This window comes from Kogia breviceps, chromosome 15, assembly GCF_026419965.1.
Source record: "Kogia breviceps isolate mKogBre1 chromosome 15, mKogBre1 haplotype 1, whole genome shotgun sequence".
In the NCBI taxonomy this organism is placed as follows: domain Eukaryota; kingdom Metazoa; phylum Chordata; class Mammalia; order Artiodactyla; family Physeteridae; genus Kogia; species Kogia breviceps.
This window is the reverse complement of record NC_081324.1, coordinates 67,696,950-67,709,574: the sequence shown is the minus strand read 5'-3', so window position 1 is coordinate 67,709,574 and position 12,625 is coordinate 67,696,950. Positions and strand designations below refer to the sequence as shown.

The following is a 12,625-nucleotide window of genomic DNA, read 5'->3' as shown; positions in this document are numbered from 1 at the left end:
AGGCGTTCAAATTGTGTTTACATATGTACGCAGTAATCTGAATCTTCACGTTGGGGTCCCTGCTGGTTATAAATTTCACATGGTAATTCCCAACGATCATGAATGTCCAAGTGCTGCCATGCCAGCAAGAGCATCCTAGATCAGGTTTACTTTGAGTCTCTTGGGCACCACGACCAGGAATTTGGGCAGGAGCCTGGAGAGTTATCTACCAAAGACAGCAAAACCTTCAGTATCATCTTGTGACTCTCGGCAAAGTAAATTTGAAATCATACCTGAATGTTGGCCAAATGGATATTAGATTGGGGGCCTCAGGAGCCATGGAGCCTGCTGCTCAAAGGAAATAAATTATCACACATGTTAATGGAGCCTTGTAGCCTGTCACATGGCATGTTTATGTCCTGAGATGAAATTCATTCTGGAGAGCAGATGGCTCAAGCTTTCCAGTGGGTGGATGAAATTGTTAGAAGATTAAAGGCAGAGTGGTTTACTGGCTGTGCTCAAGTATTTTGTGGGGCATCTCTAGAGGTTCCTTGAAACAAAGGGTTGCCATGATGGACATGTTTCACTTTTGTTGCTCAGTTAATATTTAGATGATTTCACAAATATCTAGTTCATCATCTCTAAGCTCCATTCCAGTATGGACCTAAATGTTGGAGGTAGTCAGCAAGACAAAAGAATAAAGGAAGATTCCACTACTTGAGAAAATTAAAAAACCTTCAGCCTACCGTGAAGGATAGTGCCCAAGGCCTTTGAGTTATAAATTTCTAGTTTTTAGCTATCTCTGTGGCCTTGAAAACATTTATGCCTGAATCATCTTAGCTCCACTCACCACTTGGGGATATTGATTAATTTGATTAATTCACCATGTGAAGTGAATATTACCTCCTGTTATAGATGGCTTTGTGAATGCTTCAAACTGTAGAATCACAACCTTTGGGAAATGTGATAAATTTAGAAGGGAGAAAAATGTTTATACACTCCCTGCAGAACGTCCTTTGACGGTGGCCTGGGAGGGAGAGGGGCGAAACTAGCTTGTTTTTCTTTTGCTCTGCAATTCTGCAGGTGCTGGATCATGACGTTTCAAAGGAAGAGCCAGTCACCTTTCACTTCCTGGCCAAATTTTATCCTGAGAATGCTGAGGAGGAGCTGGTTCAGGAGATCACGCAACATTTATTCTTCTTGCAGGTACCCCTTTCCATGCTACCCCCCTGATCTTGAGAGAACTGCCGCCAGGCATAGCAGCAGAGGCAGCCTGGGCCAACCCCTCGGATTTGACCACAAATGCCTCCACATTGTGAAAATGTTCTCCCTCTGGAAAGCCAGTCCCTTTGGTTCTGTAATGAAAAACAGTCTTCAGGACAGAACTATACTTGAGTGATGAGAATTGGTGTCAGATGAAACTGCAAAAGTATTATGGCGAAAGAACACATACAAGTAGCTTCCTAAGTAGAAACGTCTTTGAAGATGGCTCCTCACTAACTTAAAAATACTCAATAGTTGCCCAGGAAGTCTAAAAAGAGAGTCTTGCAAAGAGTAGTTCTTCCAGAAATTTAAAATCTGCTCTCATGAAGGCAGGACTTCAGAACTCCAGTGACACTTGGTAAATCCCACACATGTGGTACTTCAAACATCATGTTTCATGCCACTCTTTGTCTATATTGTCTTATTCCACTTATTCACTCATTGGACTGTAAGCCCCTTTAAGGCAAGGCTCCTTGAGTGCACGGTGGGCACCCCGTAATTGTTCCACCGAATTGAAGAAATTAGGAGATCCATAATTATAGGTTCAAAGACAGCTAGCTGACCATCTAGAGGTGCAGCTAGGGGGACTGGTGTGAGGATGAGAACCTTGTCAGTTTTGCTTGTGTTCCTACTGCTCGCTCAGAGCACTTCCCGAGTTTCACGGTTAGTTATGGTGCTTGGCGCTGGAACGGCTGGTGTGTCCGCCATCAGTGACGGAAAAGACCCGAGCAGGGCGTTAATTACATGATTGCCCAGATGTACACATGTAGCCTGGCCTCCTATAATTAGTTTGAACCCCAGATTATTGCATTAAGTAAAGTTAAATAATAACCCCCTCCAATAATTTCTCTTGCAAAAAAGTTTGCCAAAAAAAGTGTGTGTGTTTGTATATCCCCTCTCCAATATTTTCATGTCAAAAGGAAGCCCTTTCAGTTTTTCTGTAGTGCAGCTTAAAACCGAAGGATTAGAAAGTTGCCCTGCTTTGAATGAAACCACAAAATTACCTCCTAGGCCCCAGAATGTCCTAGCCGTATAGAGATGGCTTTCTTGTAAGTGCTTGGAAGCAGTGCCCATTCTCCATTTGACTTTGGCTTAATTTCCCCTCCTACTGAAATGTTGGAGCACTTTCACAGCTGAGCAAGGCAAAATTTACTACTTTTATGAATCTGGTGACTGCTGACGTCTGTGAAAGAGAGCTGGCTTTCCCGTTGTGTTTATTTCAGCGTGCCCTCACTTCAGGAGGCTGTCTTGCCTCTATGTCTGGAACATCACCCACCGTACCAGTCTAAGAAGTTAAATGCAATGAGATATGTTAATTCAACATTATGGCTTAAGAATTATATTTCCCGGACCTCAAGTGGACTTAAAGGTTTAATCGATCAAACTTTATTGCTTCCTTTTTCCTTAGAGCAGGCATATTGAAAGTGATGGGTTTTTTTCCTGCAGTCATAACTCAGTGGCCTCGCTGACTTTGGTCTTGTGTTAAGACTTAAAAGCAGACTCCATTTCCTCTGATTCTGCGTGTGCTCAGCTGGGGCCGAGGCTGCAATCACCACCAGAGCCGCTCCTGACATTTCCCGAGTTCACAGCTCTCCTCCGTCACAACCCAGATGTCAGTCTCTTTTTTTAACTACGAAGATTGTTTTTCCTCTTCGGCTTTTGATCACGAACAGAAGAGATTAAGGTTTTTTTTCTGCGTAGCCATCTTACCAATAACTTCTCGGGGACTGAGCTCCCAACCTGTCGGCAGCAGTAAAAAGAAAAAATTATGCCCTTTGTCAGAAAATCATTAGCAGGCTGGGTTCACAGGCCTCATTAGAACACCCTGCAGTGTCTTGCTGTGACCAGCCTGCACAGCTCCTGTCCATGCACACGGTATCATGTCTCCCCTGTTGCCCCTTTCAGGTAAAGAAGCAGATTTTAGATGAAAAGATCTACTGCCCTCCCGAGGCTTCTGTGCTCCTGGCTTCTTACGCCGTCCAGGCCAAGGTAGGCTCAAAGAAGAAAAACGCATTCTTCCTGGGCATTAATGCATGTCACAGGATCACACCAGTCATCTGTTTCTTTGGATCTTCTAGGCTTCAGAGACTTCCCCAGAAAGTGGGATGCTGTGGCATTTGTGGACTTGGGGGACCACTCTCACTGTTCCACTGCTGTATCATCTTGTGAGAGTGTCTGTATGTGTATAAACGATAAGTGTACAGCTTGATGAATTATCTGTGTAATCTCACTATGCACATGTGGTTAATTACATTCACCCAGCCAACCTCTCTTTTTATTAACTAGGAAGAATGAGTTTATCGTCTGCAGTTTTGGCCAAACATGGCCTTGGGGTCAGAAAGGCCCAGGTCCTCATCTCAAACTCATCTTCTGAGGACTAGCGGCCCTATGCCTCGGAACCATGTCACACCCTGGGGAATGTCCTGCTTCATCCACCTGGATGGACGTGCTGGCTGTGCTTACGGTCGGGCACTGCAGGCTCTCGGCCCCACCAAGCCCAGCTGAGCTGTCTGGTGACCTGGGAGTCTTTCACAGAGAAATCGCTGCAGACTGGGAGTGGTGGGAGAGGGAGACCACTGGTCTTGTGCTTCTGTCCTCTCTGTTTTTATAAGACGCACTACAGGGTCTGCCCAGGGTGCTTCATGCCCCTCAGATTTACGACTTCAGTCACATGCCACTTTCTCCTGATTCCTCTGCTTGCTACCTTTCACTGCAGTATAAGATGACCTCAGAATTGGGACACCTGGGTTACTTTTGTGATTTTGCACAATCTTTTCAGTTATTATTTTCCTTTTTAGTTAGAGGTATCCAAAAAGCCATTTCCCTGAAATGTTAGAGAAATTAATAAGACCCTCAACTTCTTAGCCCACTTTTTGGGGTAGCTTAAGATCTCAAATCAAAGCCAGGAAGTAACTGGCCTATCATTTGGAGGAAGAAAGGGTCTGTACGTGCTTGTCACACAGAAGCATCAGAGTCGTTTGATGACTCGTCTAATATTTGCTGAGTATTCACTGGCCTGAGGGGAGGTTGTTGACTCTGTCACTGATACAGACACGAAGTGAGTATCTGCCCTCAGTGATTTGCCCAAGGTCATTTGGGCAATCTTGGGTAAAGCTAAGGGTAGAATTCATGGCTTTGGGATTGCATTTTGTGCCTCCCCTGTTCCACTGTCCTGACAAATGAGTAATTGAGAAAACAGAAAATGGGCACTGATTCAACTAAAACATATGCTTCCTTTTATGCTTTGATTAAGAATATTAATAACAGGAAAAATGTGTCCTTTCAATCAGTATCGCCCTGACAGTGATGAAGCAGTTGTCACTTTCATTAAATCTGAGCACTTCCTGGCCCTGAACTGAGCTTCTCTCTCGCACACCTTCTCCCCGGCTGAGAGGAGGCCCAGGTTCTCAAAGATACTACCTCTCTCTGAAGGACTTTAGTCTCAAAGGCTACATTTTCTTTGCATAAATTTTGGGCCACAAATTCAAAGGCCACCTGTAGAAAAAAAATAACTTTTCAGGGAACCAGCAGATGTTTGCTTAAACAGATTTCACTGTAGGAAAGCCCTCCTAATTTGGATCCTGCTAATTTAGAGATGAGAGTGATTCACAGATAGCATATGGGGTTCATATGGAGGAGCGTGCTTTAACTGTTTTTCCCGGTGTAAATTGTCAGGAACCTACAAATAAAGGTAATCTATGGCTTCAAGTCTGCATTTGGGAAACTAGGGATTATTATAACATTCTTCCAGTTTCTAGGACAGCTGTTAATATTAGTAGGGTGCCTCTGATTACAATATTGATCAGATCTTACACGCCTGTAGTGTTTTACAGTTTTACAAAGTGTTATAACATGAATATTTCTTGTGATACTCAATGGAGTCTTTTCTGTAAACCAAAGAATTTAAGGCTCAGAAAGGACTAATAATTTGTCTAAAGTCACAATACTTGATGTTCTTTTTTTAAAAAAATATATTTATTTATTTATTTATTTATTTTTGGCTGCGTTCGGTCTTAGTTGCTGCGCACAGGCTTTGTCTCTAGTTGCAGTGAGCAGGGGCTACTCTTTTTTTTTTTTTTTTTTTTTTTTTTTTTCAATACGTGGGCCTCTCACTGTAGTGGACTCTCCCGTTGCGGAGCACAGGCTCCAGACGCTCAGGCTCAGCGGCCATGGCTCACGGGCCCAGCCGCTCCGCGGCATGTGGGATCTTCCTGGACCGGGGCACGAACCCGTGTCCCCTGCATCGGCAGGCGGATTCTCAACCACTGCGCCACCAGGGAAGCCCAGCAGGGGCTACTCTTCATTGCAGTGCACAGGCTTCTCATTACGGTGGCTTCTCTTGTTGCAGAGCACAGGCTCTAGGTGCACAGGCTTCAGTAGTTGTGGCTTGTGGACTCTAGAGCGCAGGCTCAGTGGTTGTGGTGCACGGGCTTAGTTGCTCCGCGGCATGTGGGCTTTTCCCAGACCAGGGCTCGAACCCGTGTCCCCTGCATTGGCAGGCGGATTCTCAACCGCTGCGCCACCAGGGAAGCCCAATGTAAATCCTTTTTTAAATGGAGTTTGTAGCCCACTGCTTGATGGACAGGATTTGAAGCAGAATGGAGCTGGAGAATTGAGCAGGGGTGAGAACCCTAGTGTCTGGATTGCATAATTTAGCACTTGTTCTTGCCCTCACTGTGAGAGGGGTCTCTGGGTACCACACACTACCTTTCACTAAATTCTAGGTTCATTTATATGGTCACATCAGTCCAAACTTTTCAGTAAATCATCCTGGTTCCTTCCATTATATTCCATTTCTTTTCTTCCACAACCTTTCTGAGACAGATAGGAAATGTAAAAGTGTGGTGGGGAAAGTGAATTGAGCTCATTAACACTTGGGATGTAATTACGCACAAATGTATTCATTACAGTATTTCAGCTGTTCAGCTGATATAGACAGTTCATTCCAAAGCATAAAGAAACAATTACCCTTAAAGCATAAATACAAATATTAATCACATGGTTCAGTTAACAAGAACCTTATTTCTTAGTAGGAGTTTAGGTTATTTTTGAATCAGAAATATAGGCTGGTTTTTTTGGCCCAGTCATGTGACACACCAAACCATCTTGCAACATCTTAAGCCACCTGTTGGATTTTATATTGACAATTTGGTGTTTGAAATGTGTTCTTATTAAAAATGACTTTGGGAGAGAATGGTATGTAATTCCCCAATCTTGCAGGGCTGGCCAGCAGATTCCTGGTGTTCAGAGAGAGAAAAGACTGGTGGGAGAGGAGGCTAGTTGTTTCCTAGTGCTCTTTGATGCTAATTAGGGGCAGAGTGCCAAAAGGCAACTAAGAAGTTGGGTATATGTAAAGTATAGGTAGAATGGCAAGAATTGAGGCTGGAGAGGTCTGCTGGGGGTCAGATCATAAAGGGTCTTAACTTTCTCCTGGGGGGATGCAGAGCCAGTGAAGGGTTTATATTTTAGATAGATCCTTTGGTGGCTGTGTGAAGGACAGATTGGAGTAAGACCAGTTTGGAAACAGGGAGACCTGTTAGAAGGCTGTGGTGGTCATCTGGCTGAGACTATGGGGTTCCCAACTTGGGCAGTGGTCATTTGGATGGGAGGAGACTAACTTTAAAATAATCCAGGGAAAAAAAATACCCAGGAGGTAAAAGTTGATATAAATGGTACTATCCTCTGCATATCCCCCTTTCTGGGGGGCTTATCCTTTTACAAATGGGTATTTTCTCTTAACTCAGTGTCAATTTTGAGATGTATTGTGTTGTATGTGTCGATGTAGCTCATTGATTCTAACTACTGTATGGTAGCTGTTGATGAATAAGCCTAATTTATTTTTCTATCCTCCTGAGGAGGAGGTAGGTTTAGTTTCTGCTGTTTCCCTATTATAAGCAGCACTTTACTGAGAACTCTTTTATATGCTTCCTTGTGTACATGTGCAAAAGCTTTTTCCCCGTAATGTAGATTTCTAGAGGTAGAATTGCAGATATAACCCTGAATATAAAGAACTCTTAAGTTTCTAAGAAAAAAACAGAAAAATGGGAGTAAAGGGTACGAATAACAGGCAATTTATAGAATATGAGAAGAATCTGTAAATACAAAAAGATGCACAATCTTATTAGTAATCAAGAAAAAGAGGAATTAAAGCAACAATAAGGAAACATTTCAAACCCATGAGATTGACAAGGATTAATATAGGATGGATAAAGAACAAGGTCCTACTGTAGAGCACAGGGAACTATATTCAATATCCTGTGACAAACCATAATGGAAAAGAATATGAAAAAGAATATACATATATGTATAACTGAGTCACTTTGCTGTACAGAAGAAACTGACACAACATTGTAAATCAACTATACCTCAATTAAAAAAAAAAAAAGTAAAATAAATAAATAAATAGAATAGAAGCTCTGAGCTCATTTCCATGCAGGAAGAGACTGTGAATTGGCATAAGCTCTGTGGGGTGATGGATATGGTAGGGGCCTGTCAGTGAGGATATACCCCCTCCCCGAGTCCCCGAAATCCCACTCCTAGGCCGCCACTCTAGAGGAAATCCTGCATAGCACACCCTTTTCACGTAAAACTGTCAGAAGAGAGTTCTTAAAGTACTCAGTTTTTTAAACTATTGAACTGTATTTCATAGAACAGAGGGGCTGTGGTTTATTTAAATATCTTTTTTGTTGTTTTGTTTTTTTTAATTGAAGTACAGTTAATTTACAATGTTGTGTTGGTTTCAAGTGTCCAGCAAAGTGATCAGTTATACATATATGTATATATTCTTTTTTAGATTCTTTTCCATTATAGGTTATTACAAGATATTGAGTATAGTTCCCTGTGCTATACTGTAGGTCCTTGTTTATTTAAATATATCTTTACTGGTAGATACTTAGGCTTGTTTTTCTTTCTATTACTTTTCTACTGAAATGGGTGCAGTGAACATCCTTGAGTATGCCTGTTTAGGCACATACGAACAATATTTGTCTATGATAGATATCAAGAAATGGCATAAATGGGTTGAAGGATAGGAACATTTAAAGTTTAAATAATGCTAAGTGAAAGAAGCAGACAGGAAAGGCCACATATTGTATGATTCCATTTGTATGAAATGTCCAGATGAGGCAAATTCATGGGGACAGAAGGTAGGTTGAGTGGTTGTCAGGGGACAGGAGGAGGAAATTAGGACTTACTGCTAATGGGTAAGGGATTTCTTTTTGAGGTGATGGAAATATTCTGGAATTAGACAGCGGTGATGGTTGTACAACATTTTGAATGTACTAAAAACCACTGAATTATAAGCTTAAAATTGTGAATTTTATGTATGTAAATTTTATCTAAAAAAAATTTAGATAGTTATGGCCAAATTGCTCTCCAAAAGTTCCTAATTTAACTTCTACCAATAGTGGTGAGAATATCTGTTTTTCCATATCCTCATCAACAGTGGTTGCTATCAGCCTTTTAAATGTTTGCTAATTTGACAAAAATGTAGATTTTTTAAAAGTTTTCATTTCCTTGATTACCATGGGGGCATCATTTTCATAGACTTATTGGCCATTTGTATTTCTTCTGTGAATCAAGTGTTTATGACTTGCCTGTTTTTTCCACTTTATTGTTTGTCTTTTTCTAATTGAGTTATAGGAGCTCTATATATTATGGATATTAATATTTTATCTTTTTTTACATGTCAGTCCTTTTCATGTTTTGAGTGACTTTTGGAATGAGTTCACCAACTTAATATACACATGTTCTTCTATATTTTATTCTGGTATTTTTATGGATTTTCATTTATAGGTTTAAGTCTTTAATCCATCTGCAATTTAGTGACTGGTGTGCGGTTGGGATCTAACTGTTTATTCTATATATGTATTGATTAGACCATTATGTTTTGTGAAATCCTATTCAGAGCATTTGGTCTAATTTTTCATACGTATAAGCAGAGGAAAGTATTTGTCTCTGTTTAAGAAGTGACTCTGAGAGTCCTTTACAAGGTGAACTCGCTTCTTGAATTTAAATTCAATTGGTTTATATCAGGGGTGGATCCAGGTTTTGTGGGCCCTGAAGCTTATATAATTTAGGGTGTTCTTTTAATGCAAGAACACCAAATTATTAATATAAAATTAGGTACAGGCCCATGCAGATGCAGAGACCTGAAACCCAAGCCTCATTAGCTTCCCAGCAAATTCACTCCTGCTTATGTTTTTGGGATTCTTCTGTACATAAAATGAGGAGGAACAGCCATTTCCATCCATGGAGTGGTCTGACTTTCTTTTATATTCACCAGCCACCACAACTTGAGGATTTTCTTCTTTTGTTTTTTAAAAAGACATTTAAGTGCAGACACATACCTCAAGGTGGCTTTAATGTTATAAGTGGAATTAGTCCAGTGGAGAAGTTCCTTCAGCAGTGTCTTTGCCACCTCCCCAGTGCTCAGATGTAGCATTTGATCAATTGAGTAGCTGGGAGCTTAGTATGACAATGTGGATCATTAATCTTGCAAGCCTTTGGAGCCTGAATTTATGGCTTTCACTTTGCATATCTGCTTGCAAAAGCACTAGAGTTTGGTCAGCACTGTTGAGAAGTTTGCAAGTACAACTCACGGGACTTTCTTTATCATCCTCCCCCTTTAAGAAACTGACAGGCAAAGAGTAACCAGTGTCATCATAAATAATGCAGCTGATGACAATAATACCTGACTCATTATGAGCTGGGCACCATACAAAATGCTTACCTGACTGTCTTCATCCTCATCACCCCCCAGGAGGCAGGCACTGTTCTGACCCCTGCTTTCCAGATGGGGAAGCTGAGATTTAGAGAGAGGGTGCCTCACTCAGGGCCTCAGGGGATGCTCCAGAGTGGCCCGCCCCCTTCAAAATCCTCCAAGACAAATGCTCTGGTTTGACAAATTAGGAAACAGACTTGGAGAGGTGACATGACCTGAGTTTTTAATCTTTTGACATCAGGTTATATTAAATGCGGTGTGTTAATCATAGTTTAAAATTTTTTATGGGTTGAGACTTCCCGGGTGGTCCAGTGGTTAAGGCTCCACAATCCCAATGCAGGGGGCAAGGGTTTGATCACTGGTTAGGGAACTAAGATCCTTCATGCCTTATGGTGCAGCCAAAAAAATTTAAAAAAAGAAAAATTTCTGGGTATTTCATTTAATCTACAAGAATCCTATAAAATAAATAGTTATTCCCATTTTACAGATGAGAAAACAGACACAAAATTTCTAAGGTCATAGCTAATAAGTGAAGGAGCTGGAATTGAACTTTAAGCAGCCTGCCTCCCATACCCGCTCCCTCCCCCTCCCCTCCCCCTCCCCTCCCCTCCCCGCCAATTTCAGGCTCCTACCTGCACTCTCTGCAGAGAGTACTGTTCAAGCTCATACAGTTCCTGACTTATTACACCCCCCTGGCCTTTCAGAGACCCAGAGAAACCAGTTTCCTTCATTTTTTTTTTTTGGCCACAACAAACACTATGCGGGAGCTTAGTTCCCCAACCAGGAATCAAACCCATGCCCCCTGCATTGAAAGCATGTAGTCTTAACCACTGGCCCACCAGCGAAGTCCCTCCTTCAAGTTTTTTAAATGAAGAAATGCATAGACAGGGTTAAGTATTTAAGTTTGACCAGTTAATTTTTTAAACTGAAAAAACAATGCAATACAATTCTGTTATTTGCAAGGTAATTATGAGATTCATAAGAGATATTAATCCTCCGGGCTTTTATAGAGGGTAGTATGGGAAGAAGCATGATTTACAGTTGATGATGAACATCTCTTCAACCTCATGAGTGTCTGTTGGAAAACTCACCAGAAATCTAACTTAAGGTTCTTTGGGAATGAGGGTAGGCCATGTCCTCACCCGATTTGGTGGGATGTAGAGCCAACAGCCTTGTGCCAGACCTTTCTTTTGTTTTTCCAATGTTGGTGGCAAAAAGGATAAATGTTTATAGAAGATAATACTAAAATACTGAGCTTTGTTGTTTTGGGTCAAAAGAAAAGCCACTGAATGCTGATTGACAAGAGACAGGCTTTGATCTTCTATATATTTTATGGTTAGTTTCTTTTTAAAAATTCCTTCATTTTGGGCTTCCCTGGTGGCGCAGTGGTTGGGAGTCCGCCTGCCGATGCGGGGGTCACGGGTTCGTGCCCTGGTCCGGGAAGATCCCACATGCCGCGGAGCAACTGGGCCCGTGAGCCATGGCCGCTGGGCCTGCGCGTCCGGAGCCTGTGCTCCGCGGCGGGAGAGGCCACGGCAGTGAGAGGCCCGCATACCACAAAAAAAAAAAAAAAAAAAAAAAAAAAAAATTCCTTCATTTCTGATTATTTCCTGGTCAGACTAACTTTCTAGGAAAGAAAGGGGTATTTGTTTGTTTGTTTTTTATAAATTTATCCAACCTATTTATTTTTGGCTGTGTTGGATCTTAACTGCTGCGTGCGGGCCCTCTCGAGTTGCAGCAAGGTGCGTGGGTTTCTCATTGCGGTGGCCTTCCCGCTGCAGAGCAGGGAGGGGTATTTGTTTTGAAATCAGAAGATAAACTTCAAGTTATTGTCCCTGGTGAGTACATTAAAATGCAAGCCCCAGAGTGATTTGCTCTGCAGCTTCAGGAAAAATCTGTTAACATTTTACTCATTTCTTTGTACAATAGAAATGACAGTGTTGGCATCAGATTTATCCAAAGCATTTTTCAGAGCCTTGATTGAAAGGTATTAAAAATATTGCCGGCATTATCCCCAGTTCCCACCTATCAGTTGGCTCCAATTACCAGCCACTTAGAAGCATTTATAGGTAAGACTCTTATCACCGGTTGCTAATCACAATTTACACAGTTGTGTTTTGTTGTCTCCTTTCAACAGCTGTTTTGGTAGTGATGGCTTCCTTCAGAAGTTAGAAAACTCGGCCACATTTCTCTACAAATGTCACATTCTTATTAGCATGTTACCCATCCATCCCTTACGGGATTATGGTTCACAGATATAATCAGTTTTGTATTTTCATCCAAGGATAACAAACTAGCAAGGTTGCAATCTTGACTTGTCATCAGAATTAAATTGTTCCCTGGAGCTGGGAGGGACAGAGGCTGAGCTGACCTGTTCAGAAACGCAGTTGTCTTTAGAATCTCAATCCCACTCTCTCCTTTTCCTCTCCTTCCAGTACGGTGACTACGACCCCTCTGTTCACAAGCGGGGATTTTTGGCCCAAGAGGAATTGCTTCCAAAAAGGGTAAGAAGTCAAATTCCCTGTTGGGGAAGACATAACCAAAGGACCGGGAGGAATATTGGATGTAGGTGGCAAGAACATTTTTATAAGTGTTTTGTAATCAATCTCGAGTAATGATCTCTGTTAAGAACATTATAAAGCAAAGCTTCTTGGGATTTGT

General features: G+C 41.7%; 1 protein-coding gene across 6 annotated transcripts in view; it reads left to right on the top strand.

The window, feature by feature from the left end:
- The window catches only part of NF2 (NF2, moesin-ezrin-radixin like (MERLIN) tumor suppressor), an 87,537-nt gene that overhangs the window by 34,950 nt on the left and 39,962 nt on the right, over positions 1–12,625 (top strand). For all 6 annotated transcript variants that reach the window (XM_059040896.2, XM_059040897.2, XM_059040898.2 and 3 more), the window contains exons 3-5: positions 1,063–1,185; positions 3,148–3,231; positions 12,400–12,468. In XM_059040896.2, the coding sequence (XP_058896879.1) occupies positions 1,063–1,185; positions 3,148–3,231; positions 12,400–12,468 (276 nt within the window). The remainder of the gene's footprint in view (positions 1–1,062; positions 1,186–3,147; positions 3,232–12,399; positions 12,469–12,625) is intronic.